The sequence below is a fragment of the Delphinapterus leucas genome, chromosome 14 (genome assembly GCF_059928025.1).
Source record: "Delphinapterus leucas isolate spDelLeu-1000000601 "Yukka" chromosome 14, BTC_Dleu_Yukka2, whole genome shotgun sequence".
Lineage (NCBI taxonomy): Eukaryota > Metazoa > Chordata > Mammalia > Artiodactyla > Monodontidae > Delphinapterus > Delphinapterus leucas.
In genome coordinates this window covers 7833038-7857596 of record NC_143142.1, presented here as the reverse complement: position 1 = coordinate 7857596, position 24559 = coordinate 7833038, and the positions used below count along the sequence as shown (strand labels likewise).

At 56.4% G+C, this 24559-nt stretch overlaps 2 protein-coding genes across 7 annotated transcripts; both read right to left on the bottom strand.

The window, feature by feature from the left end:
* Positions 1 to 227: 227 nt before the first annotated feature.
* On the bottom strand, positions 228 to 20640 carry RHOF (ras homolog family member F, filopodia associated). Of its 3 annotated transcripts, XR_016387476.1 has the most exons (7): positions 20217 to 20640; positions 16600 to 16649; positions 14442 to 14522; positions 13758 to 13927; positions 13381 to 13468; positions 6729 to 6968; positions 3163 to 3257 (listed from the first exon to the last, which is right to left on the bottom strand). XR_016387476.1 is itself a non-coding variant. In XM_022598125.3 (6 exons), the coding sequence occupies exons 2-6, from the start codon at positions 13893 to 13895 to the stop codon at positions 1651 to 1653; spliced, it is 636 nt and encodes a 211-aa protein (XP_022453833.1). In that variant the 5' UTR covers positions 13896 to 13927; positions 20217 to 20640; the 3' UTR covers positions 228 to 1650. The 3 variants fall into 3 exon arrangements, 2 of the variants coding, with proteins under 2 accessions (XP_022453833.1, XP_089750579.1); XM_022598125.3 differs by lacking the exons at positions 6729 to 6968; positions 14442 to 14522; positions 16600 to 16649 and adding exons at positions 228 to 1815; positions 2926 to 3060 and having other exon boundaries at positions 3148 to 3257; XM_089894453.1 differs by lacking the exons at positions 6729 to 6968; positions 16600 to 16649; positions 20217 to 20640 and adding exons at positions 228 to 1815; positions 2926 to 3060 and having other exon boundaries at positions 3148 to 3257; positions 14442 to 14516.
* Positions 15491 to 24528, bottom strand: LOC149747544 (uncharacterized). 4 transcript variants are annotated; one of them, XM_089894446.1, is made up of 4 exons: positions 24188 to 24528; positions 23734 to 23776; positions 20652 to 22342; positions 15491 to 20307 (listed from the first exon to the last, which is right to left on the bottom strand). In XM_089894446.1, exon 3 carries the CDS (start codon positions 21972 to 21974, stop codon positions 20715 to 20717), a length of 1260 nt encoding a protein of 419 aa, XP_089750572.1. In that variant the 5' UTR covers positions 21975 to 22342; positions 23734 to 23776; positions 24188 to 24528; the 3' UTR covers positions 15491 to 20307; positions 20652 to 20714. The 4 variants fall into 4 exon arrangements, with proteins under 4 accessions (XP_089750572.1, XP_089750573.1, XP_089750571.1 ...); XM_089894447.1 differs by lacking the exon at positions 24188 to 24528 and adding an exon at positions 24069 to 24181; XM_089894445.1 differs by lacking the exons at positions 23734 to 23776; positions 24188 to 24528 and adding an exon at positions 23156 to 23722.
* Between the last annotated feature and the right edge of the window lie 31 nt (positions 24529 to 24559).

Genomic DNA, 24559 nt, shown 5'->3' with positions numbered 1-24559 from the left:
CACAGGCCCCACCACTCCCTTTCATCCCTGCCCTACTTCACTCATTTGGGTCTCCCATCTGGCCCCTTAGGCACTTGGGTTTGCCCTAGACTAGGAGTTGGTGGACTTTTTCTGTGAAGAGCCAGATGGCAAACATTTTAGGCTTTGAGGGCCAGATGGTCTCTCACTCTAGTCTAGTCTGCAACTGGAGGGCAGAAGCAGCCAACGCGGAAACGAATGGGCGTGGCTGTTTTTCACTAAAACTTTATTTACAAAAATAAAGATTTGGCCCACAGACTGTGGTTTGTGGACCTCTGTCCAAGACCATCATTTGTCCACGGAGCCTTGGACCGAATGCTCTCTTGATTCCCCAGGGCGTGGCAGGGCCTTGGGGAACCTAGGTGGGGTGGGGTAGACTTCAGAAGTCTCTTTCTCAGGCCTAGTGGGGGCTGAAGCACTGGGCAAGGGAGGGGGCCGAGGCAGGAGATACCGGGGATGGCAGGACCACCTCAAGCCATTATCTCATCTTAGGTAACGCTGATCCCTGGGCTTACTCAGGAGCCACCAGCTCTCAATCTCCGGGGCATCAGAATCACCTGGGGCACTTGTTTCAAAACTCTTGGGCCCCTGACCCCAGACCTTCTAGGAGGTTCAGTGAATCTGCACTGGGGGTTAATCAAGTCTGTTCTCGCAGGAGGCCAGGATGGCCTTGGTTCCAGATCTCCACATCTTGGCAGAATTGGAGGCTGTGAGAGACGGGAGCTCGATGACTATTTAAATGAGCCAGTGCCGTCCTTCTGCAGACAGTCTGTAGAGAGACCTGACTTGCCCAAGATCACTCGGAGCTGATGTCACTTTTTATCTCGGGTTTCTGGCAAGTAGTGGCGAGCGGAGGGGTTGCAGGTGAGGAGACACTGAGCGAGGGTCACATGGATCAACCAGAGAATACTTTTTGCTTTTTGAGAGAGGTTCTTCTCTGCCTCATGTGCGTCCAGCTCTGGAAAGATGGCGGCCAAGCCGAGGGCTGAGACTTAAGTCCTCTGTTTGGAAGGGAGGAGGGAGGGGGCTGGTGCCGGCCCCCCACGTTTGGGGCTGGGGCCTGTGTTCTTGTGATAGGCCTCGGTCCCATCCTGGTGCCTGAGTTCCTGCGGGGAGGAAGCAAGAAGCTGGAGGATGCAGCCGTGCCTATCTCAGGAAACCAGGGAGGCGGGTGACTGGGGAGAGCAGGCTTGGGGGCCGTGTGGAACGCGGCCAAGTCCACATTTATCCTCATACCAGACGTCATTTCTCATCTCAAGCACAGGCTTTGAGGACCTATTGGGTGTGCAGAAGGGGACACACAGCTGGGGGTTGGTAGTGATGAGGGCACTCCTGAGTCCTGGGGACAAAAGCTAGTTCCAGGGTACAGAGGGACTGAGTCCAGCACCCTCGCTCACCACTACCAAGCAGGCTGGAGGGGAGCTCGTGGTCAGAGCCCCAGCTGGGAAAGGAGAGAGTTCCAGAATGTTCCAAGAGCCTGGCCACAGGCTCCAGACACCAGGCCCTGGAGACGCCCGACTCCGAGTGCCCTTGGAGAGCTGGGGAGGGTGCAGGATCCGGGGAGTAGTCTGGAGCTGGGGACCTGGGTCCTCTCAGTTCTATCGTGAGGGCCGTGGGCCCCGCCGGGAGGTGTCAAAGCAGCAGGCACAGGCGGTGTTGTTTCTGCCGCTGTGCTTTCTTCAGAGCACTGAGGGCAACTTTGGCGGCCTCTCGGAAGACGTCCTCCACGTTCTCCCGAAACTTGGCAGAACATTCCAGGTAGAGGGCGGCTTGGATCTGCTCGCAGGCGCTCTGGCCCTGGTGGGGGGAGGGGCCGCGATTAGACGAGGGGCCTGGAGCTTGCGGTCTCCTGTGAGACCCCTCACAGATTTGGGGGCTTGCTGGGGGCAGAGGCCTCGGGGTGGGGACGCTTCACCCCAGGGCCAGCACTCTCCCAGTGTGTGCGGATGGACCATGAAGGCCAGTGTGGTGTGGCCTATGGGCTGTAGCTGCTGGGAGCTCTGTCCTGGCCTCCTGCCCACGCTTCCCCCGAACTCAGGCAGAGACGGGGGCTGACTTCAGCCGAGAACTGGGGTGGTGTGTTGTGTCTGCCAGGCCTGTGAGGAGAGTTGAAGGCCTCACGACAAAAGGGCTTCCTACGTGCTTCTCTCCCCTGCTCTTCCCGAAAGCACAGTTCGGGCAACTGAGCTGGCTATTAAGAGTAAAAACAGTATTTCTAACACAAATTTATTAATGCCTGTTCCTTTTTATTAAACTTCATTAGTTTTCCTTCGTGTTCCTTTTATTCTGCCATGCCTTACCCAGAAGGCCGCAGGGTTTGGTCAGGCTCATGAAAGGAACCCTGCTTTCCAACGCGGGCCTGCCCTTCCAGGCCTCTGGGGATGGGACAGGGTGGTGGTTAAGGGCTCAGGCTCTGGGGCCAGAGTGACTGGGATGGGATCTTGGCTCCACTTCAGGTTAGCTGTGTGACCCTGGGCAAGCTACTTAACCTGAGTCTCCATCTCTCCTCTGTAACATGGAGGGCGCTAATAGTACCTGCCTCAAGGTTATAAGAATTAAATGAGGTAAGTAATGTAAAGTGCTCAGGCAAGTGGCCTATCATTATTAATATCTAAAAGTTATTATTCTTAACCCTGGCAGTCCAGTGGTTAGGACTCGGTGATTTCACTGCCGTGGCTCTGGGTTCAATCCCTGGTCAGGGAACTAAGGTCCTGCAAGCTGCTCGGGGCGGCAAAAAAAAGAAAATCATTATTTTTAGAATCCTGCTGGCTTCAGCTCCCGAAAGGCTGCTAAGGCACACCAAATGCAGAGGCCAAAGACCTGGGAGGCTCTCTGGCCATGGCTGTGTCCTGGGCTCCTGGCGATGGGGTGCAGCGGAGCGGGGCGGGGGAGGGGCCCCTGGCCCACCTGCGTGTAGGTGATGGGCTCCAACTGGGCCGCCCGGAGCTTGCGCAGCTGCTCCTTGTCTTTCCTCAGGTCTGTCTTGCAGCCAATGAGCACCATAGGGATCCCACGGCAGAAGTGGGTGACCTCCGGGAACCACTGTGGAAGGAGAGGGCGGGCATCAGGGCTGGGGCCCCGTCCATAGCCCCTCCTCCAGAGGCAGGCGGGCTGGGAGAGGGGCCTTACCTTGATGAGAACGTTGTCATAGCTGGTGGGGTTCATGACGTCATAGCAGATGAGCACGAGCTGGGTGTTCTGGTAGGACAGGGGCCGCAGCCGGTCATAATCTTCCTGCCCTGAAACCAGACAGCAGGTGGAGGTCAGGGAGGTACCACTTACTTCTCTACCTGAGTCCCCTGTCTGGGCTCCGATGCACGAGGGGTTGGGGGTCTCCTGGGCAAGAGACTCTAGGCCTCGGTTTCCCGTCTGTAAAACAGAGGTGGCAGCCCACAGTCCTACACGAGATAAAAGCCATGCAGGGACTTCCCTGGTGACACACTGGATAAGACTCCACGCTCCCAATGCAGGGGGCCCAGGTTCGATCCCTAGTCAGGGAACTAGATCCCACGTGTATGCCGCAACTAAGAGTTCACGTGCCACAACGAAGGAGCCCACGTTCTGCAACTGAGCCTGCCTGCTGCAACTAAGACCCATCTCAACCAAATAAATAAATATTAAAAAAAAATAGCCATGCAGTGATCAGAGATGGGCCTGACTGCAGGGTAAGTGCTGGAAAAACTGCTAGTAATCATGCCAGTGATGATCACCCCTCCCTCCCATCCTTATCCCTGGTGCTCAGGTTAATAGTGCAGACTCTGAAGCCAAATCCGAAGTGAAGCCTCCCCTCCCTGAAGTTTCAGACCAGTGGGGTTGGGTAGGCCCAGGACACTGCAGTCAACCGTGGAGTGCGCCCCCCACCCCCTGCCCCGGCTGAGAGGTGCATGGCCTCTGGTTTAGCTCCTCCTGCCATTCCTGCCAACACTAGGAGGAGGGGGGGGGGTGCTAGAGGTGACAGACCGTGCGCCCATCCAGGTCCACTCGGCACAGTGGCTGTCAACCCCTCTGCATACCAGACTCACCAGGAAGAACTGACAACTTCTGACACTCGGTCCCTCCCAGCACCACCTGAATCAGAACACAAGGCTGGGCTTGGGCGACGGTTGGTTTAAAAAAAAAACTTTTTTAGTAATTTTTTATATTGACAATTTCAAACTTACAGAAAAATTACAACAGAGAGCACAGAACTCCCTTACTCAGATTCACCGAGGCCCTACGTTTTGCCCACTTGCTTTATCTGTATATATACACTTTGAACCACGTGAGAAGGAACTGCAGACCTTCGGCTCCCCCGCCCCCACCCCCCCCAGGGGAGAGTTCCTATGCAGTTTTTCTAAGAACAAGGACGTCCTCTCACCTACTCAGGGCAAGTATGAAACTCAGAAACCAACACTGACATTGTACTCTTCTAATCCAATCCATAAGCTGTATTCAGATTTCACCAATAATGTCCTGTAGTATTTTTTTCCCTAGTTCAGAAGCAGGCCCGGGATCACACACTGCACGTGGTTGTCATGACCTATTTTTTGTTTAAAACTACCACAGTGAGAACTGAGAGTCTTTCAGGCCCTATGGCGACCCCTGGCCACCTCTGCAGAAAGACCCAGGCGGTGACTACCTTCCAGGGAACACAGAACTCAGAGCCCAGGAATTCCTGCCCCTTCCTCTAGCCTGTGGGTGCCAGGGAGGTGCCACCTTGCACCTGTCCTCTGATCCCTCCGTGCCAAAGGCCTCTCAGGACAAGCAGCCTCTTCCAAGAGCACAAACAGGACACATCCTGCTCCCAGACCCCTGCTGATGACAGGACACGGCCGCCATCTCCTTTCCCACTGGCCCTCCTCAGCCCAGGGATACCTGATGGTGTGCAGTGACTGGGAACCCAGATCTAATGATGGCTGGGCCGGGAGGACTGTCTGTGCTGTCACTCAGCCAAAGTTCCCTCAACACTGGAGAAGGGGTGAGGGGTAGTCAGGGCCCGGCAGACTCAGGCCCTCCTGCCCTCATTACCAGAAAGCTGGAGAGATCCTTGTAAGATGGTGGGAAACCGGCCCAGCGTGCTCTTCCAGCCCATCTCCCCTTCCCATACATGTCCCCTCTCCTGACCTTTGTCCACATCTTTCTGATAGGGTAGCCACTAGCCCCATGTGGCTATTTGAGTTAATTAACATTAAAAATTCAGGTTCTCCGTTGCATTGGCTACATTTCAAGTAATTAACTGCCCCACGGGGCTAGTGGCTACCGTAATGGGCAGTGCGGGTGCGGAACATCTCCATCATTGCAGAAAGTTCTACTGGATGGCATGGCACCATCCTCATCCAAGCCACCGTCAGTCTTCTGTGCCACCTCCTCCCTGGTCTCCTGCTGCCCCTCAATCCATTACCCACCTGGCAGCTGGATGGATGGTAACACAAGTAAAATCACACCCCTCTCCCCTCAACTGAAACACCTTCAGTGGCTCCCTACTGCCCTTTGCAGAGAATCCAAGCCTCTCCCAGTGGTCCACATGACCCTGCTGCCCACCAGTCTCGACTTCATCCCCCTTCCTCCTGCCCCACTCACTCGCTGCAGTACAACCAAGGCGGCCTCCTTGCTGTTTCTCAAACCTATCAAGCTCTTGTGCCACACCTGGAATGCTTTTCCCTCATTTTTTCCCCCATTTCCTTCCTAGCATTTTATTTTTAAACATTCAGACTGACCATCCACAGTATTTCCTTTTTCAAGATAATTGCCTTCTCTCTACTACTTACTGGTAATGCCACCTTATACGTCACCCTTTTTTTTTTGGCGACCGCGCGGCCTTGGGATCTTGGTTCCCCAGCCAGGAATTGAACCTGGGCCCTTGGCAGAGAAAGCCCAGAATCCTAGCCATTAGGCCACTGGGGAACTCCCATCACACTTTTTAGAGTGCCTTTGGCTATAAATGATTAAGAAACCTTTACAGGGACTTCCCTGGTGGCGCAGTGGTTAAGAATCCGCCTGCCAATGCAGGGGACACGGGTTCGAGCCCTGGTCCAGGAAGATCCCACGTGCCGCGGAGCAGCTAAGCCCATGCGCCACAACTGCTGAGCCTGCGCTCTAGAGCCCGCAAGGCACAACTACTGAGCCCGCGAGCCACAACTACTGACGTCCACGTGCCTAGAGCCTGTGCTCTGCAACGAGAAGCCACCGCAGTGAGAAGCCTGCAAACCGCAATGAAGAGTAGCCTCCGCTCGCCGCAACTAGAGGAAGCCCGCGTGCAGCAACGAAGACCCATGAAAAGAAAAAGAACAGCAAAGACCCAACGCAGCCAAAAAAAGGAAACCTTGACAACAACCACCTGCCTGATGTGCTAGTCAGGGATCTTATGAATACTCCCATTTACATATAAAGAAACATGAGACGTGAAGTGACCCCTCTGAGGTCACCGAATCAGAGCCAGGCCTGACTCCACATTCATTCAAGTCCAAGGCCAGCGTTCCTTCTGCTGATACGCGGCAACGCTCTATTCTGCTCTGTAGTGTGCTAAAACAGGTTCTGGGCCTCTACGATGTAATGATGCGGCTCAGAATTCTGGCCTCACATACGCTCTGATTCCCTTTTAGAAACACGGCAGGAGAAGACAAGCAGTTGTAAAATGGGGCTACGGTGTTCTGACGTCTCCTCCCATCTTGCCCGGCTGATTCCTCAGGCCTTCCCTCACCATGCAAAGTCCATCCACAGCCTGTACTCACACATTTATTTGTTTACCGCCTGTCTCCCGGGAGACTGTAAGCACCCTGAGGGCAGGGTCGTGTCTGTCTAAAAATCATTCCTGGCACGGGGTAGGTGTCCAGTCACTATTGGCTGGTGGGTGGTTGAGAAGTTGTTCATCTCTTGTCAGACGCAGCAGAGACGAGGGCTGAGACATGCCACTGGGCTTCGCAATTAGGGCCTGTGCTGACTGCAGCAAGCTTGATGAGGGCGGAGTCAGACTGCAGTGGGTTGAATGAGGAAGTCAGACCAAGCCTGCTCCTGGCTCAGGGCCTCTCCCTTGCTGTTCCCTCTTCTAGAAGGCTCTTCCCAGGTAATAGCATGGCTCACTCCCTCCTTTCCTTCAGGTCTCTGCAGAAATGTCACCTCTTCCAAGAGAACTTTCCAGACTGCTCTGAAACAAGAGCCTCCTTTGCAGTCTGTCCCATGACCAACTATGGCTTTATTTTTCTTCCTAGCAAGTATCACTACCTGACATCACAGTTGTTTTTTTTTTGTGGGGGGAGATGTCCCTCATGAGCACTTAAGACCCTGAGGACAGGCCATCTCTGTACTGCTCACTGTTAGATCACCTGGCGCACAGACAGGCTCTATAAACATTTGGGGAATGAACGAACAAACAAATGAGCCGGTGAATAAAGTGGAATAATAATCTCCATGGCTTTCAGGTTTGCAAGGGCATTTCACTTCCATCACCTGATAATTTTTTTGTTGTTGTTGGCCGCACCTCGCAGCGCGCGGGATCTTAGTTCTCCGACCAGGGATCGAACGCGTGCCCCCTGAAATGGAAGCGCGTATTCCTAACCACTGGACCGCCAGGGAAGTCCCACCCGTGTTAATTTAAGCAGTCACCCCCCCACACCCCCCCGGGAGGCTGGGCGGGCAAGTTCTTCCTGTTAGGAGCCCACGTGGCTGGGGGTGGGGCTGCAGGTTTCAAGGTCACTGACAGGCTCCCTGTGAGCTGAAGCACCAACGCAGTTCCCAGCTCCAAGGCCAGTTTCCTGCCCAGACGCTGTAAAAGCTCCAATCCTCCCGGGAAGCCTTCCTAATTGGGAATTAATCTCTGGACCTCAGTTTCCTCATCTGTGAAATGCATATGTGAGGAGCAGGTGAGCCTCGATAACAATAGTAAAAATGATTAGTATCAACAATATTTATCGGCAGTGCTCTCGCTCATCACGTGCCAGGCCCCATTCAAAGCCCTTTACCTGCATAGACTCATCACTCCTCACTATGATTCCTCACTACTGGCTACTGTTTTTGTTTTGTTTTGTTTTGTTTTTGTCGAGTCATGCAGCTTGTGGGATTTTAGTTCCCCGATCAGGGATTGAACCCAGGCCCTTGCCTGTGAAAGCGCGGAGTCCTAACCACTGGACCGCCAGGGAATTCCCACTACTGCTATTGTTATCACCAATTTACAGATGCAGAAACTGAAGCACAGAGAGGTGAAGTGACTTGCCCAACGTCACACAGCCAAAGGGAAGCTTCATAAAGGACAGAAGACCATAGGTAGAACTACTGGGGTGCTTCTCTCTCAATCCACCCCAGAGGATAGGGAGCTGTCCTCACTCTACAAGCCCCAACCCTGACCCAGTGAGGAAAGGCTGCCAACAAGGGGATCTTGAGAGGAAGGGACTCTGGGAGAGGATGGGTAGCCAGCCCAGATCCCACCACCTCTTCCCAGTTGTCTTCTTTTTTTTTTTGCGGTACGCGGGCCTCTCACGGTTGTGGCCTCTCCCGTTGCGGAGCACAGGCTCTCGACGCGCAGGCTCAGTGGCCATGGCTCACGGGCCCAGCCGCTCCGCGGCATGTGGGATCTTCCCGGACCGGGGCACGAACCTGTGTCCCCTGCATCGGCAGGCGGACTCTCAACCACTGCGCCATCAGGGAAGCCCCCAGTTGTCTTCTTGACTTGACTGTGCCTGGCTCAGCTTTCCCCAGGAGTTCAGTGTGAGCCTCCACATAGGGACCAGGCCTGCAGACTATGGACTTCTGGGTGCTGTCGACCTCATGGCTCCTTGGGAGGAGTGGAGTGTCCTGGACACCCCACCCCTATGAGTCAGGAGAGCCAAGCTCCACTCAGACTCATTTTCCATGATCTTGGCACCTTCCCTCTCTGGGCCTCAGTTTCCTTATCTGAAAAAGGGGGTGATAACCCTGCCCTTGATATTGGAAGTAAAGGACTTGTAGGCTGAGCAATGCTGGGCAAAGGTGTGGGCCTGTGGTTACTATTGAAATAGAAACTGAATGGGGACCTGGGTGGGGGATTCTAACCGCAGATCTTGGGACCCACGAGCTCTAGGAGGCCTCCCATCCACTAGGTGATACAATTACCCTCCCCATTTACCCACAGTGATGCCAAGGCTTAAAGGGGGCAAAGTCATCTGCCCAGAGGCGAACAGGGGTCCCACTCTGGCCTCTGCAGATGGGCTTGAGAGGTTAAAAAAGCCCCCCGAGGGCTCCCCTGGTGGCGCAGTGGTTGAGAGTCCACCTGCCGATGCAGGGGACACGGGTTTGTGCCCCGGTCCGGGAAGATCCCACATGCCGCAGAGCGGCTGGGCCCATAAGCCATGGCCGCTAAGCCAGCACGTCCGGAGCCTGTGCTCCGCAACGAGAGAGGCCACGACAGTGAGAGGCCCACATAACGCAAAAAAAAAAAAAAAAAAAAAGCCCCCCGGGTTATGTGCAAAAGGACACATTTGCTTCTGGAGAGGAAAGGTCTTCTGAGCCACAGCTCCCCCGGAAGCTGCCCATCTTCCTGAAGCTGGCGGTGCCGCAGGGCCTGAGGAAGTGAGGCTCACGCGAGCGTTATTTCCTTTGTGGGAAGCTCTGCCATGACAGTCATCTTCCCGGGGGCATGGTCTCTAAGACCTGGTGCCGGGTTGAGGAGAGGGTGTCATTGGGCCACAGTGGTCCCCAAATCTGCCAGAGGACATCTACAGGGCACGTGGTTCCCATCTCTGGCCGGGGTGTTGGTCAGGGGAGGGAGGGGTGCAGGCAGCGTGAGAAGGGGAAGCTGCCAGAAGAGGAACCCACTTTTACTAGTGCTACTGGGGCCCGCCCACCTGTGTCTCCTAACCGCGGTCTGGAGCTCAGACCACGCATGCGCCATAGACCCACAGCGTCAGCTCCCCCGCCTCCAGGGCTCCTGGCTCCTAGGCACCCCTCTTGTCCGTGATTCCTGTCTCAGCGACTTCTTTGCGCCCCACTTTTCCTACTGTTCCCATCTCTGGCTGGGAAGGGGACCACAGCTCCCCACCTCCTGGGGCAACTCCAGCCAGTCCTGTGACGCCCCACCCCAAAGCCCAGATAGCTCTGTCTCTGGTTGGTGTCTTAACATCCCACCTCGCCCCCACCTCCCCTCTCTCTGCCCAGGAAACTTCAGACTTCACCGCAGCTTCCTGCCTCTCAGGGTGTCTGGGCAGGCAGATGAGCTGCTAGGGCAATGGGTGCTCACAGCGCCCGCCCCCTTCACCTTTGCGCACTGAGAGCTCCGTCACCCCTCCATCCACCCTCCCGCCGCAGTGGTGTCTGTAACTGCTTCCGCAGGACGGAGACAAGTAGCCAGGCTCTCCTCCCACACGGACCCCTGTGGCTGAGGTCCTGGGTGTGGAGAAATTCAGCCTCTCGGGGTGGGCCACCCCATCCCACAGCTCTGAGCACCACTGGTTGGCTGGAAAGATGCTCGCTCCCCTGCCCCCCACCTCCCACCATAGGGTCTAGCCCATCAGGTTCGAGAATCTTCTACCATAACCTTTACTAGACTTGGGGCTTCCCTGGTGGCGCAGTGGTTAAGAATCTGCCTGCCAGTACAGGGGACATGGGTTCGAGCCCTGGTCCGGGAAGATCCCACATGCCGCGGAGCAACTAAGCCCGTGCACCATAACTACTGAGCCTGCACTCTAGAGCCCGTGAGCCACAACTACTGAGCCCGCGAGCCACAAGTACTGAAGCCTGCACGCCTAGAGCCCGTGCTCCAAAACAGGAGAAGCCACCGCAGTGAGAAGCCCACGCACCGCAACGAAGAGTAGCCCCTGCTCGCCGCAACTAGAGAAAGCCCACACACAGCAACGAAGACCCAACGCAGCCATAAATAAATAAATAAACAGATAAATAAATAAATAAAACCACCATTACTCATCTCTACCTGGGCCACTCCCTTCACCCTGTCTCTATCTTTTTCTAGTTGATCACCTGGCCATTCTTTCTGCCACTTTCTTCGGATATCTGTCCACCAGAGAGAGAGACAAATCTCATCACCTTTATCACAAAGGACCTTCTCCAGGGGTGTCTCTGCACCCAGGTTTCTTTTTCATTCATGCATTCCACAAGCCTCGCTCTAGGACAAGCACCACGCTGGGCACTGGCGTGTGGAAGAGAAATGACCCAGGCTTTCCTTCATGCTCCTCCTGACAGTGGGGCTTCCCAAGTCACAGCGGGACACCCTTGAGGGGACAGCCACGTCTCTTCCCCCCAGAATATCTCTCCTGGGCCGTCCTGCTGACTGTGAGGCCAGTCTACTCCCCCAGGGATGCCACTGAGAGGTTCAAACCCCAGCTCTGCTTTTCTGCCGCCTGGAACAGTCCTGCTGGGAAAGCAGGGGGTGGGGGCCGACACAGAGCTCTGCAGGCAGCGGGTTCAAAAGAATAGGCTTGGGCTGGGGCCTGGGCCCGAATGGCAGGAGGTTAAAAAATCACAATGACAGTGAGCCCTTTGCAAAAGCCAGGCCCTGCACTAAGGGCTGCATGTCACATGAATTTGATGTAATCCTCACAACTATTTTAGCCTTGATTACAGAGAAGGAAACTGAGGCCTAGGTGTCCCCACTGACACGCAGCCAGGGGAGCCAGCATCAAAGCCCAGGTCTGACTCCAAAGCATGTGGCAGGAAGTTGTGGACAGGTAATCATTGCCCTGAGTGGTCACTGCTTCTGGTGATTTGGGAAGGAGCTCTCCCCATCCCTCCCACAGTAACTCTTAGTGAAAATCATTCCTTATACCAAGTAGAAGCTTTCCAGAACCTCTACAGGACAATCTACGCTGATAAGTTCTTTGAGCATCTTTCTCTGGGTGAGGCCAAAAAGACCAGAAGTGATCCTTACTCTGGGTCCGATGAGGGAGGCTGCGGTGAAGCCCTGAGGGCAGAGGAAGGAAGAGAGTGAAATCTTCCCTCTGACTCTCCCTGCCCCACCAGCACTCCACCCACAAAGTGGGGTTAATGAACCTGCCCCCACCTGGGTCCCGGACAGGAAACATGTGAAACTGAAAGTGTCCCAGACACACCACGATTTTTACTGCTCTTGTGGCCACGCCCTTGGGAATTCCTCAGACACCATTGGCTTTCCCAGTTCAGGGGGCTGGAGGCATGGCCCTGTTCTGGGGGCAGCCCTGCAGGGCCCTCATCCAACAAGAGAGGGCCCTTAGAGGCCACTATAGGGGGGACACACCCATATGGCAAAGTCAGGAATGAAGGAGGGGCCTGGGGCTGGGAGAGGCCCTTTCCTGAACCTCTCCAGGGTGGAATGAGAGATGTTACTGGCAGCCTTATGGAGCGGAGGGCAGGAGGGGGTGGTCTTGGATTTTGGCCCTATCCAAGACAAGCTGGAAGACTTCACCTCATACATACAAGGCTTGGCCGACAGGGGAAGGGACACCTGATGACATAGTTCCCTGCAAATTACTAAACACTGAGTCACAGAGGCTGGGTGAGGCCCCAGCTGGGATCCTGACCTTTGCTCCCCAAAGTCGATTCAGCCCAGAGGGGCATCAGGGCAGGATGGAAGCTCCCCAAGGGTACCAGTACCAGCAGTGTTACCCAAATCCTCCCGTTGGCTGTGCTCCTCCACCTATCCCTCAACAATAGGAACGCTGATGACTGTGACGCAATTAGCATAAATACACTTGCCTTAGGAGCTGCAGGTGGCCGAGAGAACCTTATTTTGGACCTACATTCCCTAGAGCTCTGTTCCTTCTTGAGTGCCAGGAAGAAACAGAACTGTAGCCACAGAATCCTAGAACCACAGGCTCAAAATTATAGACCATAGAATTCAGAGTCATGCACCATAGTCCATGGAATTCCAGAAACATGGGACTCAGAATGTGTAGCTCTAGGGCCCTAGAGCCTCAGGACTGTTGGCCACAGAATCCTGGAGTCACAGGCTCTGATCTATAGCCCAAAGTATTCTAGAACATAGGACCCAGAAATGCAGCCCACTGAACCCTAGCACCAGGGGACTCAAATCTGCAGCCCACGGAACCCTGAGAGACCACAGCATGTAACAGAAATCCTAGAACCATGATAAGCAGAAGCAAAGCCCACGGTTTTCTAGAACCATAGGAGAGGAAGGAACCCCTGAGCCCTCAGAACATCAGCGCTAAGAGGGTGGCTCAGGAACTCACCCCTTCCAAATACCCTCCTTTTACAGATGGGGTGACTCTGTCGGCCTCCAGCACCACCCAGTCAGGCGGTGGTCAACCGGTTCCCAGCCAGCGCCCCTCCGCAGCCTCCAGGAGTGACGGGATGTCAGGGCCCCGGGAGAGGCAGAAGGGCGGGCGGGGATGCCCGGCGGGGGATGCCCCTCAGGGGAAACGCTCCTGGCGGACCCTAGGACCCTCGCCGCGCAGACGCACTCACCGGCGGTGTCGTATAAGTTCAGGGTCACCTCCTTGCTGCCCACGGTCACGCTGGCCGTGTACTTCTCGAACACGGATGGGGCGTAGTGCTGTCGGAGAACGGGCAGGGTTGGTTCTTAAGGGGTGCGGCGGGGACCCAGGGTCCGACTGGATCCCCACCCCCACCTTCACCCCATCCGGCTCAGCCCCCCTCACTCTGCTGGGCTCTGGAATTCCCGAGGGGGCGCCCCGGGGTGACGGCCGCCTCTCCGTGCGCAGGACGCCAGGGACCTGGGGTCCGGGTTCGGGGCGCAGGCTGAGGTCTGTCCCTCACCCCCAGTGGTCCCAAGCCCGTCTCCCTCGCCCCCAGCCTGCCTCCAGCCCCCCGGCGGGCCTCACCTCGGGGAAGGACCCCTGGCTGTACACCATGAGCAGCGAAGTCTTGCCGCAGCCGCCGTCGCCCACAATCACGATTTTCAGCTCCTTCTTGCCGGGGCCCGGGGCGGCAGTCGGGGCTGGGGCCCCAGGCTTGTCCATAGCCGGGAGCAGGTAGCACTGGCGGCGGCGCCCTGAGGAGAGCGCTATGGTTGATTGATCCGGGGCGGGCGGGGCGCGGGCTGGCCCCTAGGGCGGGGCTAAGAGAAGCCCCGCCCCCGGAGACGGCACCTCCTCCGCCAGGCAGCCAGCCGAGTCGACCTCCCAGACTATTTCCTTCCTGCTAGGCTCTCGGCCCAGAGTCTTCACCTCTCATTCCCAGGGAAACTGAGGCAACTGAGAAACGGAGTGCTTAGCGGCAAGCGCAGCTCCCATCTCTCCTGCGAGTCACGGCGCCCCCCACACCCCAACCAGCAAGATCTGATAGTTTCCGCCCCTTCCCGCCTGGCACCCTTGATTGGCAGTCTCTGTCTTCAGGCAGGGACCCTCTGATTGGCCGACTCGGCCTCCTCCATCGGGCAGGGTCTCTTTGATTGGCGGACTGCCCCCCAGCCCTCGGGTTCGCGAAGCCTTGGTCTCAAGCTCTGGGAAAAGCCCCCCAGCTTCGTCCCGCCCCAACTATGTGGCCTCGGGGAAGTCCACTCTGACCTGTTTCCCCCCAGAAGGTAGCGTCGGTGGTTCCAAGAAAGATCCTGGCATAGGGGTCCTGTCTGCCCACGTGGTCTGGCCCTATAGGAGTGAGCCTGTGTGTGGGTTGGGGAATAGCGGTTCCGCTTACCTATCACCCCACCTCCCAAAGGTGGAGGTCTGGCGCCCTCTGCCGGGCGATGGCCTCGGCGCGGCAACTTTGGTAACAGGTGAGTGGCCCCAGAACCCTTTCGAGGGTTGGCCCCAAACCAAGCGGGCGGGAACCTCTTTCTAACAAGGCCCAGAGGCGTGGGAACCAAGCAAGACGCCGTCGAGAAGGGGAAGGGGAAGGTCAGGGTAAATCTAGTTGAGATCAGCTGGGCCCCCTTCCGTCCACTTTGGAGACTGATAACCCTGCTCCCACCATGAAATTTGTGTTCTCCAGCCAGCAGCCACATATCCTTCATCCCAAGCTTTCTCCTCAACCCCCGGACCCAAACTGCTATTTACTGAGCATTCACTCTGGCCAGGTACTATCAGGGCGTCTGGGCGAAACCACCCCTGCCTCCCACCCCTTCCCTCCCTTGGACTGTCTTTTGCACAAACCAGGCCAGTGGTCAGGAGTGGCAGAGGGACCCCCAGGATCAGGCATGTACCAGGCAGGCACTGGGACATGGCTAGGTGAGAGAGCAGAATCTTTCCCAGCTGGGGAAGGACATCTGACAGTTTCCTCAGAGAAGGGCTGGCAGGATTCAGGATCTTCTTGCCCTCACCCCACCCAGAAGATTCCCCACTTTCAGGTACTCAGCAAGGATCAGGTAAACTTTACTTAGGAAAGGAAATCGTCAACCTGGCACCATAAATGCCAGGTCAACGTTTTCAGAGAATGCAATGCATAATCTGACCACCAGATGGCAGCAGAGACTGCCCCAGGAAGCCCCCAAAGAGCCCAGATCTGGGAAGAGAAGACCCAGCTCCAGGTTCTTAAGCGGAAAGCCCTACTCTGTCACCGGGCCAGAGGGAATCTGCTGGGTCAAGCACCCCTAGACAAATTTACAGCAATTCATTCATTCCTTCTTTGCAGCACACGTTTATTGAGAGGCAATTGTGTTCCTGCCTTTGAGGAACTCAGTCCTGGGGAAAGCAGTCTAAAGAAGTCTGCGAGACGAGAACAATTCAGACACCGGAGCCCCTGTGGGGTTCAGAGGAAGTTGAGAGCTAGGCAACACATGAACTAAGCTTGGCAGTGCTGGCAGGAAGGTCCAGTGGAAGTAGGATGGGTATCCAGCCTGAGTAAATGCATGGTGGCTGGAAACCCCATCAGGTTTGGCAGTGGCTGGGGCATGAGGAGGGAGGCCAGACATGGTTGTCAAGGTGGTGAGGGTTAGATCACAGTGGCCTGGCTATCAGGCTCAAGATGGGTGTCAGACAGAGGCTCTGAACAGAGGAGCCCAGCCAAAGCTCTTTCCGGTGACCAAGGGGGAGCTGTGATTGGCTGGTGAGGACAGAGCTGGGGCCATCTCTACACAGTGGCAGCCTGGGGCTGGCAGGAGAGGAGGGGGAGGAAGCCATCACTCAGGGAGAGGGAGGATGGAAGAGGGCTTTGAGGGAGGGGAGGACCACTTACCTTTGAGCCAGGCACAGGCCTGACCTCACATCAGATACCCTGAAGCTCAGGAAGTGACTGGGAGAGTAAGACTACCTCATCTGGGAAGGGCCTTGAGAGAACTCACTTAAGAGTTTGCCCATTCTGAGCAAACTGTGGGAACTGCTCCAGCCCGTAGGGAGAGGGCACTTGACTTTTCCTCAAAATCCTGAGACCTCGGATTCCACCTTTTCTGTCTAACTAATGGATTTCAACTTATAACAGAAAAAATGACTTACACGAAAGCAGGTCTTCCCAGGCCGGCCCAGGTCCGGGCAGGACAGCTGACACTGGCCCTAGCCTGCCCACCCACCCCTGCCTGGCTGAGAGGCTGGCACAGAGCCCCAGCCCCACCCGGCCTGGAGCGTGTTTGATTTGGACCTGGCTCCAGTGGTGGTGTAGGGGCTGGATCTGTAGCTAAAAATACCCAGCAGCCAGGCCAGCTGCTCGGAGCTTCCTTGGAGGTGCTGTGCCAGGGCAGGCCAGCTGAGGCACTGGGAACACCCACAGGCCCGGGGAGCCCTACTCCCTTACCTGCAAAATGTTCCGAGGACCCATGCCATTCTTCTATTCACCAGGAATTCCTGGAGAGATTTAGGAGGGTAAGAAACAATTCTTTAAACTGGTTCTTGCCACAAAGCTGTTGAGACACAGAAGCCTAGGGGAGCTGGCAGGTGGCATCTGCGGGGCTGAACTGATTTGTGCTCACATCTAGGCCTGGGATCTAGTGAGGCCAACTGACCACAAGAGAGAAATAGGGCCAGATCCACTTCTGTCTTGTCAGGGCAAGGTCTGGCCAGCACAGGTCAGGACAGGGACGTTAACGACAATGCTAATGGCTTCCACTTCCCTGGTGCCTCAGCATACTCTGGGAGGTCACTACACACCTGAGGGATCATCCACCCCACGTGAGACAGAAGTAACTGACCATCCTCTGGGGCCCCAGGGATGGGAGGTGGCCCAGCACAGCCTGGGGATCAAGGCTGTCTATCCCTGTCCCAGGACTCTCTCCAGGCTCAACATCTGGTGGTGGGCTCAGGGGAGTCACCACCAGAGTACAAAGAGCTACCTCCACCCACAAAGCCAGACTCAGAGACAGGTCAAAGGTTGTCTGCCAACCTCCTCCTCCTGGTTCACAGGGGAGACCACGACTCCTGAAGGGGTAGGAACTCATCGAGGTCACTGGCCAGATGGAGACAGCACTGGACCCAGGCGGCCTCTGAGATGGCGGGGTGCCCATCTCCACAGTCCAGGCAGAGGTTCAGTTTCCACCCAGGGGGTCCAAAAGTCGTACTCCACGCCTCGGCTCTCGCCCAACGGGCCGTAAGGGGCGGGCCCCTGGCATCCAGTAGGAAGGCAGGTCCGGCCACCTCCAGCCGCCCTTCCGCTGGCGTGGCCCTCTCCAGGCAGGCTCCACCGGCTGGGCGCCAGGAGCAGCCCCGCCCCGAGCTTGCTGGGTGACCGGTGGGTGGAGCCACGCTCTCGGCAGAGGAACCAGTCTGAGGACTGATAGGCTGCCCCGCCCCTCCCTTCACCTAGGAGGTACTGGCGTGCCAGACAAAGAAATTAGAAAGAGGGGGTGAAAAAAGGGAGCGGGGAGGGGTACGATCCTTTCAGGTCATCGGGACCCCTCTCCCTTCCAAGAATCACACCCGGACCACAGTGGAGCGCCTCATTGTTCCCTAATTGGTCCCAGGGCGGGAGTGGAGGAACTGGCTGTAACCCTCCAAGCTGCTGCTGGGAGGGAAAGGTTTAAATCAATTATTTAACTATCCAACGACCACGGGAGGTAAAGACCCCAGCCCCGTGGAGCCCCAAGGGCTCTATCAGAAGGGATGCAGGACACCCTCAGGGGGCAGAAAGGTCACCTGAGAATCCAGGGAGTTGAATGAACTCATCAATGGCAGAGCCGAATTTAAACCGCCAGATTGGGGCAGACTGTGGAAGGAGGGAAAGGCTCGTATGATACTAATAATGTGAGCCTCGCCAACTTTTACAAAGTGCTCACCCTGGGTAGGGGGAAGGGAGTCTGCTGCCAGGTGTGGTCGGCTGCACCCCTTGCCCCCCAGCAAAAGACAGCATGGACCAAATCCAGCTTATCTGGAGACCCTCATGGCGCCAAGGCATGGCAGCCAGAAGGACCTAAGAGTACCACGCTGGTTACTTTCAACCAAATAGCTTTCCCAGCTCCCAGGCGGTGACGCCAGCAGACAGCTAGCACTGGCAGGAGCCCAGAATAACCCAGCAGCTGGGGCGAGGGGGTGCCATGCACACAGGTGCTGGGCTGGAAGACACCTGAAATCTCATCCTGACTGCCGGTGGTGACCTCCTGACCTTGGGTGAGTCACGTTACTCTCCGGGTGGGGGGAACCCCCCAAACCATGACCCATCATGGAACAACAGCCTGTGGACTTGAGAAAAGGCCACCATCCCAACTCACACGCTGGAGTAAAAATGGAGCTGGCTCCCAGCCTGCAGAATGTCAGCCTTCCCCTTTGCCCTGAGACTCTGCCACGTGCTACGAGGTGGGCTGGTGGGGGAGGAGCTCTCGGACAGCCCAGCCCCACCCCCCGCAGCCACCTCCGAAGAGGGGCCAACTGGTGTGAAGCCTGTGAGGCCGGCCCCCTTAATCGCACTTAATCCGCCCTCCACCCTTTACTGCAGGCTTCATTATCATCACTTTACACAGGAGACTCGCCCAAGGTCAACTAGCACAGGGGAGAGTCAAACCCACAGCTGCCTGCCTTAGAGCCTCCCTCGATTAAGCACCAACACGCCCCCAACAAAACCTCTGGGCAAAACCTCTGGGTCAAGCCCTACGGCTCCCCCAGTCCTCACTCCAGCCCCCAAGCTGAAGAATGGGATAAAAGTGAGCAGAGCCTATTAGACCCGGAAGTCAAGCCTGGGCCCGAACGGGGGAGGCGGCGCAATCAGCAGCACCTGGACCCAAATGGCTCATCAAAGTAATCACAAACTAAAGATCACATGGGGGAGGGGTCAGAGATCAAGAGCCGCACTGTCTCCAGCTGCGGAGCTTCCTGGAGCTAAAGAGAATGGGAAACTGCATGCTGTCAGCTAGCGTAAGGAGAATAAGGAGAGAGCTGCCATCTCTACGAAGCGACACCTCCGCACCAAGAAATAGTTCGGGGTTCCAAGAGCACATGCTTGGATCCTCACAACACCCCAGGTGTTACCTGGCCCAAAGGTTCTCAAAATGTCTCCACACGGCAGCATCAGCATCACCTGGGAACTTGTTAGAAATGCAAGCTCTCAGGCCCCACCTACTGAATGAGAAACTCAAGGACCGGGCCTCGGAGTCGATTCTAATGAGCCACCCGTGTGATTCGGCTGCACACTCAACTCTGACAATCACTGACCCATCTGTGCAGATGGTGAAACTGGGGCTGAGGATCTGTGCTGCTTAGGCAAGGTCACAGCAGGTGAAATGGCTAGCCAGGTTTCAAATCCGGGTTTCTCCCGTTCTACAAACAGAGCTTTTTCTTTTTCTTTTCTTTTGTTTTTGGTGGTGGTGGGGGGCCTGGGTGAGGTGGAATCGTGGGAATTCCCTGGAAGGGGAAGAGTCAAGAAACCTCTTTCTTAAAGAAAGCTGGCCCAGATCTCAAGTCTTTCTGTTCTTCACCTCCCTGGCAGCCAGACATCAGAGGGGAAGAGGCCAGCTCACACAGTCACCCCACACGCTCCCAGCTGAGGCCGGAAGGGAGGGCCAGGGCCGGGCCCGGTTTCCTGGCAGCTGCCTGTGTCTTTCAGAAGAGGCATCCAGGGCACTCCACCCACCACACAACTGGGAAATATTGGGTTGGCCAAAAAGTTCGTTCGGGCTTTTGTAAGATTTTACGGAAAGACCCGAACTAACTTTTGGGCCAACCTAATACATGCAAGTGCAGCCTCTCCTATGCTGCTAAATATGGCAAAGAATTGCACGCCCCAAACTCCTGACAACGGAAGCTGACAGGCGGGGATGGATGGACCAAGCAGGCCCAGCAGGCAGCCGATTTCAGTCCCACACATCTGTTGGGGGGGGGGAAGGGCTGCAGAACCAGACTAGCAGGTTTGGGGTGCCCGCCCTCCCTGGGCTCCAGGCCAAAGCCCCCCAAATCTCTCTCGCAGGCTGGGAAAGGGCTCACACCTACCTTAGTAGGAGGACTGTCAAACTAGGCCTGCTTCTGTCCAAAGGAGGACGGTCCACTCTGGGGGTACCGGGCCCCTTCTCCGGTCATGATCCTGGGGGGAAAAATCGGAGGGTGTTTTAGGGCGTCGATGGCCACAAACCGGATACGGTCTCCATGAGGGAAGGGGAGCCTTACAAATGCCGCTCCCCCCTTCCCAGCTGCCAAGGCAGCCCTCACTCCAGAATGAATAGGAGGGGGGTGTGGATGAATCACTAAGGTTCAGCCGGGGCGCCGAGCAGCAGGCGGCGGCTCATCTGCATTTCCAAAGGCCCGCCCCGTCCGCATCCCCTCCCCCAGGAAGGGCCGGAGATGCGAGGGTTTACCCCAGAGCCCTCCGCCTCTGGGGATCCCGGGGCAGGCCCGCTCGGCTTTCCCAGGCCCCAAACCCCACCCCACCTTGCAGAGCGCCGGCTGTGCCTGGACGGCCACCTAGGGACGTCGGTGGCCAGCGTGAGGGCCTCACGCCCCAAGTGGGGACAAAAGGGGCCCACCCGCCCCTCGGGCTCGGCTATCAAAGGGCGGTTGGAAGCCGGACGTGGGCGCCGAGGCTCGGGGTGGGCAGCAGGGACGGCCTGGGATCAGGGCCGGGCCGCGGGGAAGAAGTCCGCGGCCTCTGGAGGAGCCGATCGGGGTCACGGGGTGGCCTCGAGGCCCCGACTGGCCCGGTGGCCCTTTGCTACTGGCTCCCGCGCGGGAGGGAAGAGAAAAGACCCCGCGACCGCGCCGGCCTCCTCGTGCCTCCGGGGGCCCCCAGGTCGGGAGCGGGGTCCGAGGAGGCTGCGGAACCCGCGCTCTTCGTCGAGGTTTCCCCGGGCCAGGGGCGTCCCCGCAGGCGGAGGCCTGGAACGCGGGCGGCGCCGCGGCGGCCTCCCCTCCCCCCACCCCGGCCCCGCCGCCTCCTTCCCTCCTCCCGCCTGGCGCGCGGCGGCCGCCACCGCCCGAGCCGCGGGCGGCGCGCGAAATGGCGCCCGTCTGACCGCCTCGCCCGGCAGAGGCGAGCGCGAAAGCCGCGGCGCGCGACGCCCCCAGGCCCGCGGCCCCCAAAACGGCCTCCGTGACCACCCCTCGACCCGGGGTGCTGTGTCCTGCAGGCTCTCGGGACCCGGCCCGGCCGAGGGGCCGCCGCCTGCTCCGGGCTCCCAACGACAACCGGGAAAGGAGGGAGGAAGGAAGAAAGCGGCCGCCATTAGCCACCCGCAGTCCCGCCCTGGCTCCTGCCCCGGCCTCTGCCTCGGCCCCGGCCCAGCCGGCGGCTCTGCTCTGAACCTGAAAATAAAACTCGTGTTTGGGAGGGAGGAGCGAGCGCGGCCGGGAGCACAGGCAGCGCTCGGGCTGCAGGCGAGAGAGATGCTGCGTCATGGTGCCAACATGGACGCCGGCCTTTTGTCCTTTTTCGCTCAGGAAGCGCAGGCGCACCCCGGAGCCCCGAAAAGCCGGCTTCGGAGGGCGAGACCCCCACAACCAAAAGGGAAAGAGGCCCCAGGCCCGGAAGGAGAGGCTTCCTCGGCTTTTGTGCCCCCATTCCCCAAAGCACTTCAATTTCTTCTCCCCCCAAGGCTCAGACCTAGAAAAGCGAGGAGGACGAGCGCAGGCGGCTCCGTGGATGCCCCACGTCGCTGGGGAGACCTTCCTCTCGCCTCCGGGGCAGAAGGGGCAAAAGGGTCTGAAGAGCCCTCCTCGTCCCCACCCCCCACCCCTCCCGATCCGGCTGCCAAACATGAAGCTCCTGAAACCTTCTCCCCTCAGCTCCCAAACATTTGCAGCCCTTGGCCTGCTCGAAAAAACATTTCCTCGAAGGGGTAAAAGGCAGTTTTGTTGTTGTTGTTGTTGTTGTTTTTACTTACCCGCTCAGCCCGGTGCCATGGAGTCTGGAAGATCAAGCTGGGCGGAGGTTTTGGAGGTGTTATTGTAAAAAATATCTTTTAGGGGGATTGTTTAGTTGGGAATATTTGGAGTAGTGGTGGTGTCTTTTTTGTTGTTACCTTTTTAAAGTTACACTCTCATGGCATTTTCAGCTCCTTCCACTTCTGCAAATTTTCCAGGGTTGGGTTGGCAAAAGGCGGCTTCGCTGAGGACTGTTTACTGCTCTGGATATAGCAATGGTGTGACCGTCATTAAGAGACAAAAGGCGAAAATACACAGTCAAATCAAACAAAAGGCAAAAGACGCACCGGCCATCCCAACCACCATAGAAAATACCCCCGAGTTAACGATGGTGTTTGGCTCGAACCAGCTAGGACTTGTTTTCCAGTTTTAATCTAGTTTCCTGTGACGGCTTTAGTCTCTTTACACAAAGAGGTCTTCCTTTCCCTCACCCACCCCCCTACCAAGACGAGAAAAACAGAGATGTTTTTCTTCAAATAGATTTTCAAAGAAAGTGTACATGTTACTGGGAAGAAAGCTGACTAGCATTTATTGCTATAAACATTTTCAAAAGCTTAAAGCTAAAACCCTAGCTGTATAAAAGCAAAATCGTCTAAAAGCATTTTAACTGTTTTATGTTAGACAAGAGCGACAAAGACATACATGCAGATGAAGGTTCAGAAAATTAAGGACATCTCAGCAACATTAACAATGAAAACTGCACTGCGTAAGGACAGAATGGACTGGGTACTTACAATGTAAAAGGTTTTTAAAAAACTTAAAAGAGTAACGACTGCTTACAATTTTTTGTTGCTGCCATTTCGCTAGTCCTAAAACTATACATTTAAAACATTACCTTGTTAAAAAGAGAGCAGAAGGAGTTAATAAGATGGCCAGGTTTAAGTGTTTAATAGAGGAAACTATATATATATAAAAATTTATTGTTCAGTCAAGAGAATACAGATTAAGACAGCTCCAAGCTCCCCCCACCCACCCAAGAAAAAAAAAAGAGGAAAAAAATTAAATATGTCGTTTACTTAGGTTTTTTGGAATTCAAAATTGTTAACTGCTGACATTAATGGTGTGCTATGACCTAGTTATACAAGACAAAGATGGATTCCAAGTCATAAGGAAAAATCCAGATCTTTTTAAAAAGTCTTCTTCATTCTTCCAATTGTGAGTCCTTTAGCCTGTTGACAAATGTTAAACACAACACTGAGGCGTCCTGAACTGGATGGTGGAGTCAAAGGAAAAACATTCCCCATTTGCAACAAAGGAAAAACCCACTTGGCCATTTAATTCCATTGCAGAAAAATGGCTCCCCTCATCTGTTGGCCTCTCCTTGGTGTCTGATGAAGGATGTTTTGAGAGCAGCGTCTAATAACTCAAGCCCTATAGAAGCCGCGCGCTGATTGGCTGCCGCACCCTGCCGCCCTGCTCCAGCCAATTACCTACCCACGGCCAAATTACAAACCCCGAAAAGAGCCCCAATGTGAAATACACCACCACGAAGCCCCAGCGAGGCGACTTTCTCGCCTCGGCCGCCCGACAGGAGAGGCAGAGGGGGCTACAAACGCGTCCTCGCGAAGCCCGGGAGCCTTGGAGTTGAACTCACAAAATGGAAGCCGCGCGCTGATTGGCCGCCGCCACTCCCGGACCTTTAATAAAGAAAGGGGAAGGAAAGATAAATGCAAAAAAGGGGGACTCTCTCCTTCGTCGGTGACTGGAGGAAGGGGGGGGTGCGGGGAGAGAAGCATGTGTTCACAATTACAGGGCGCTCCTCTCCAAAAATAAAAACAGAAAGAAGCTTCTATCACCCAGGTCCAGGCAAGGGCTGCATCCTCCCAGGAATGTGAATGCTAATTTGGTTAAAATCCTGGTTTCCCTTCCCCAGCTCCGCTCCGGGGGGAGGGGGTCGCGGGGCAGAAGAGGAAGCCGGAGCCGAGATACCTCGATTGCAACTCGTCTTGGAGCCTCCTTGCCGCCCCTCACGGCTCCCAGCGTCCAAACACACAATCACACACACACCCCAAAACCCAGCCCTTTCCCCTGAGCCCCCACGCGCCCACCTCCGGTTTTGGCAGTTTGGAAACAGTTTTGGAGGCCCCAGGCGCACGCCGCGGCGGCCGCGGCTCGGAGGGTAACCCCAGCCGCGGGAGGTAGAGCTCGGGGAGACCCCCTCCCCCGCCAGCCAAGCCCCCCACCTAAGTCCCAGCAGAATAAATAAATTAAAAGGCCTTCCCCCCGGGAGGGGGGAGGCAGTGTGGGAGCGCGAGAGTGAGGGGTGGGGGGCCGCTGGGGCCCGGGGCTTTGGCGGCGCAGCTGCCGCCGCCGGGAGAGTGCCTGGGGAAGCGGCGAGGAAGGAGAGGGGAGGAGGAAGAGGAGGAGGAGGAGGAAGAGGAGGAGGGTGAGCGCTCGGGTCGGGCTCCTTAGCGGTGTAT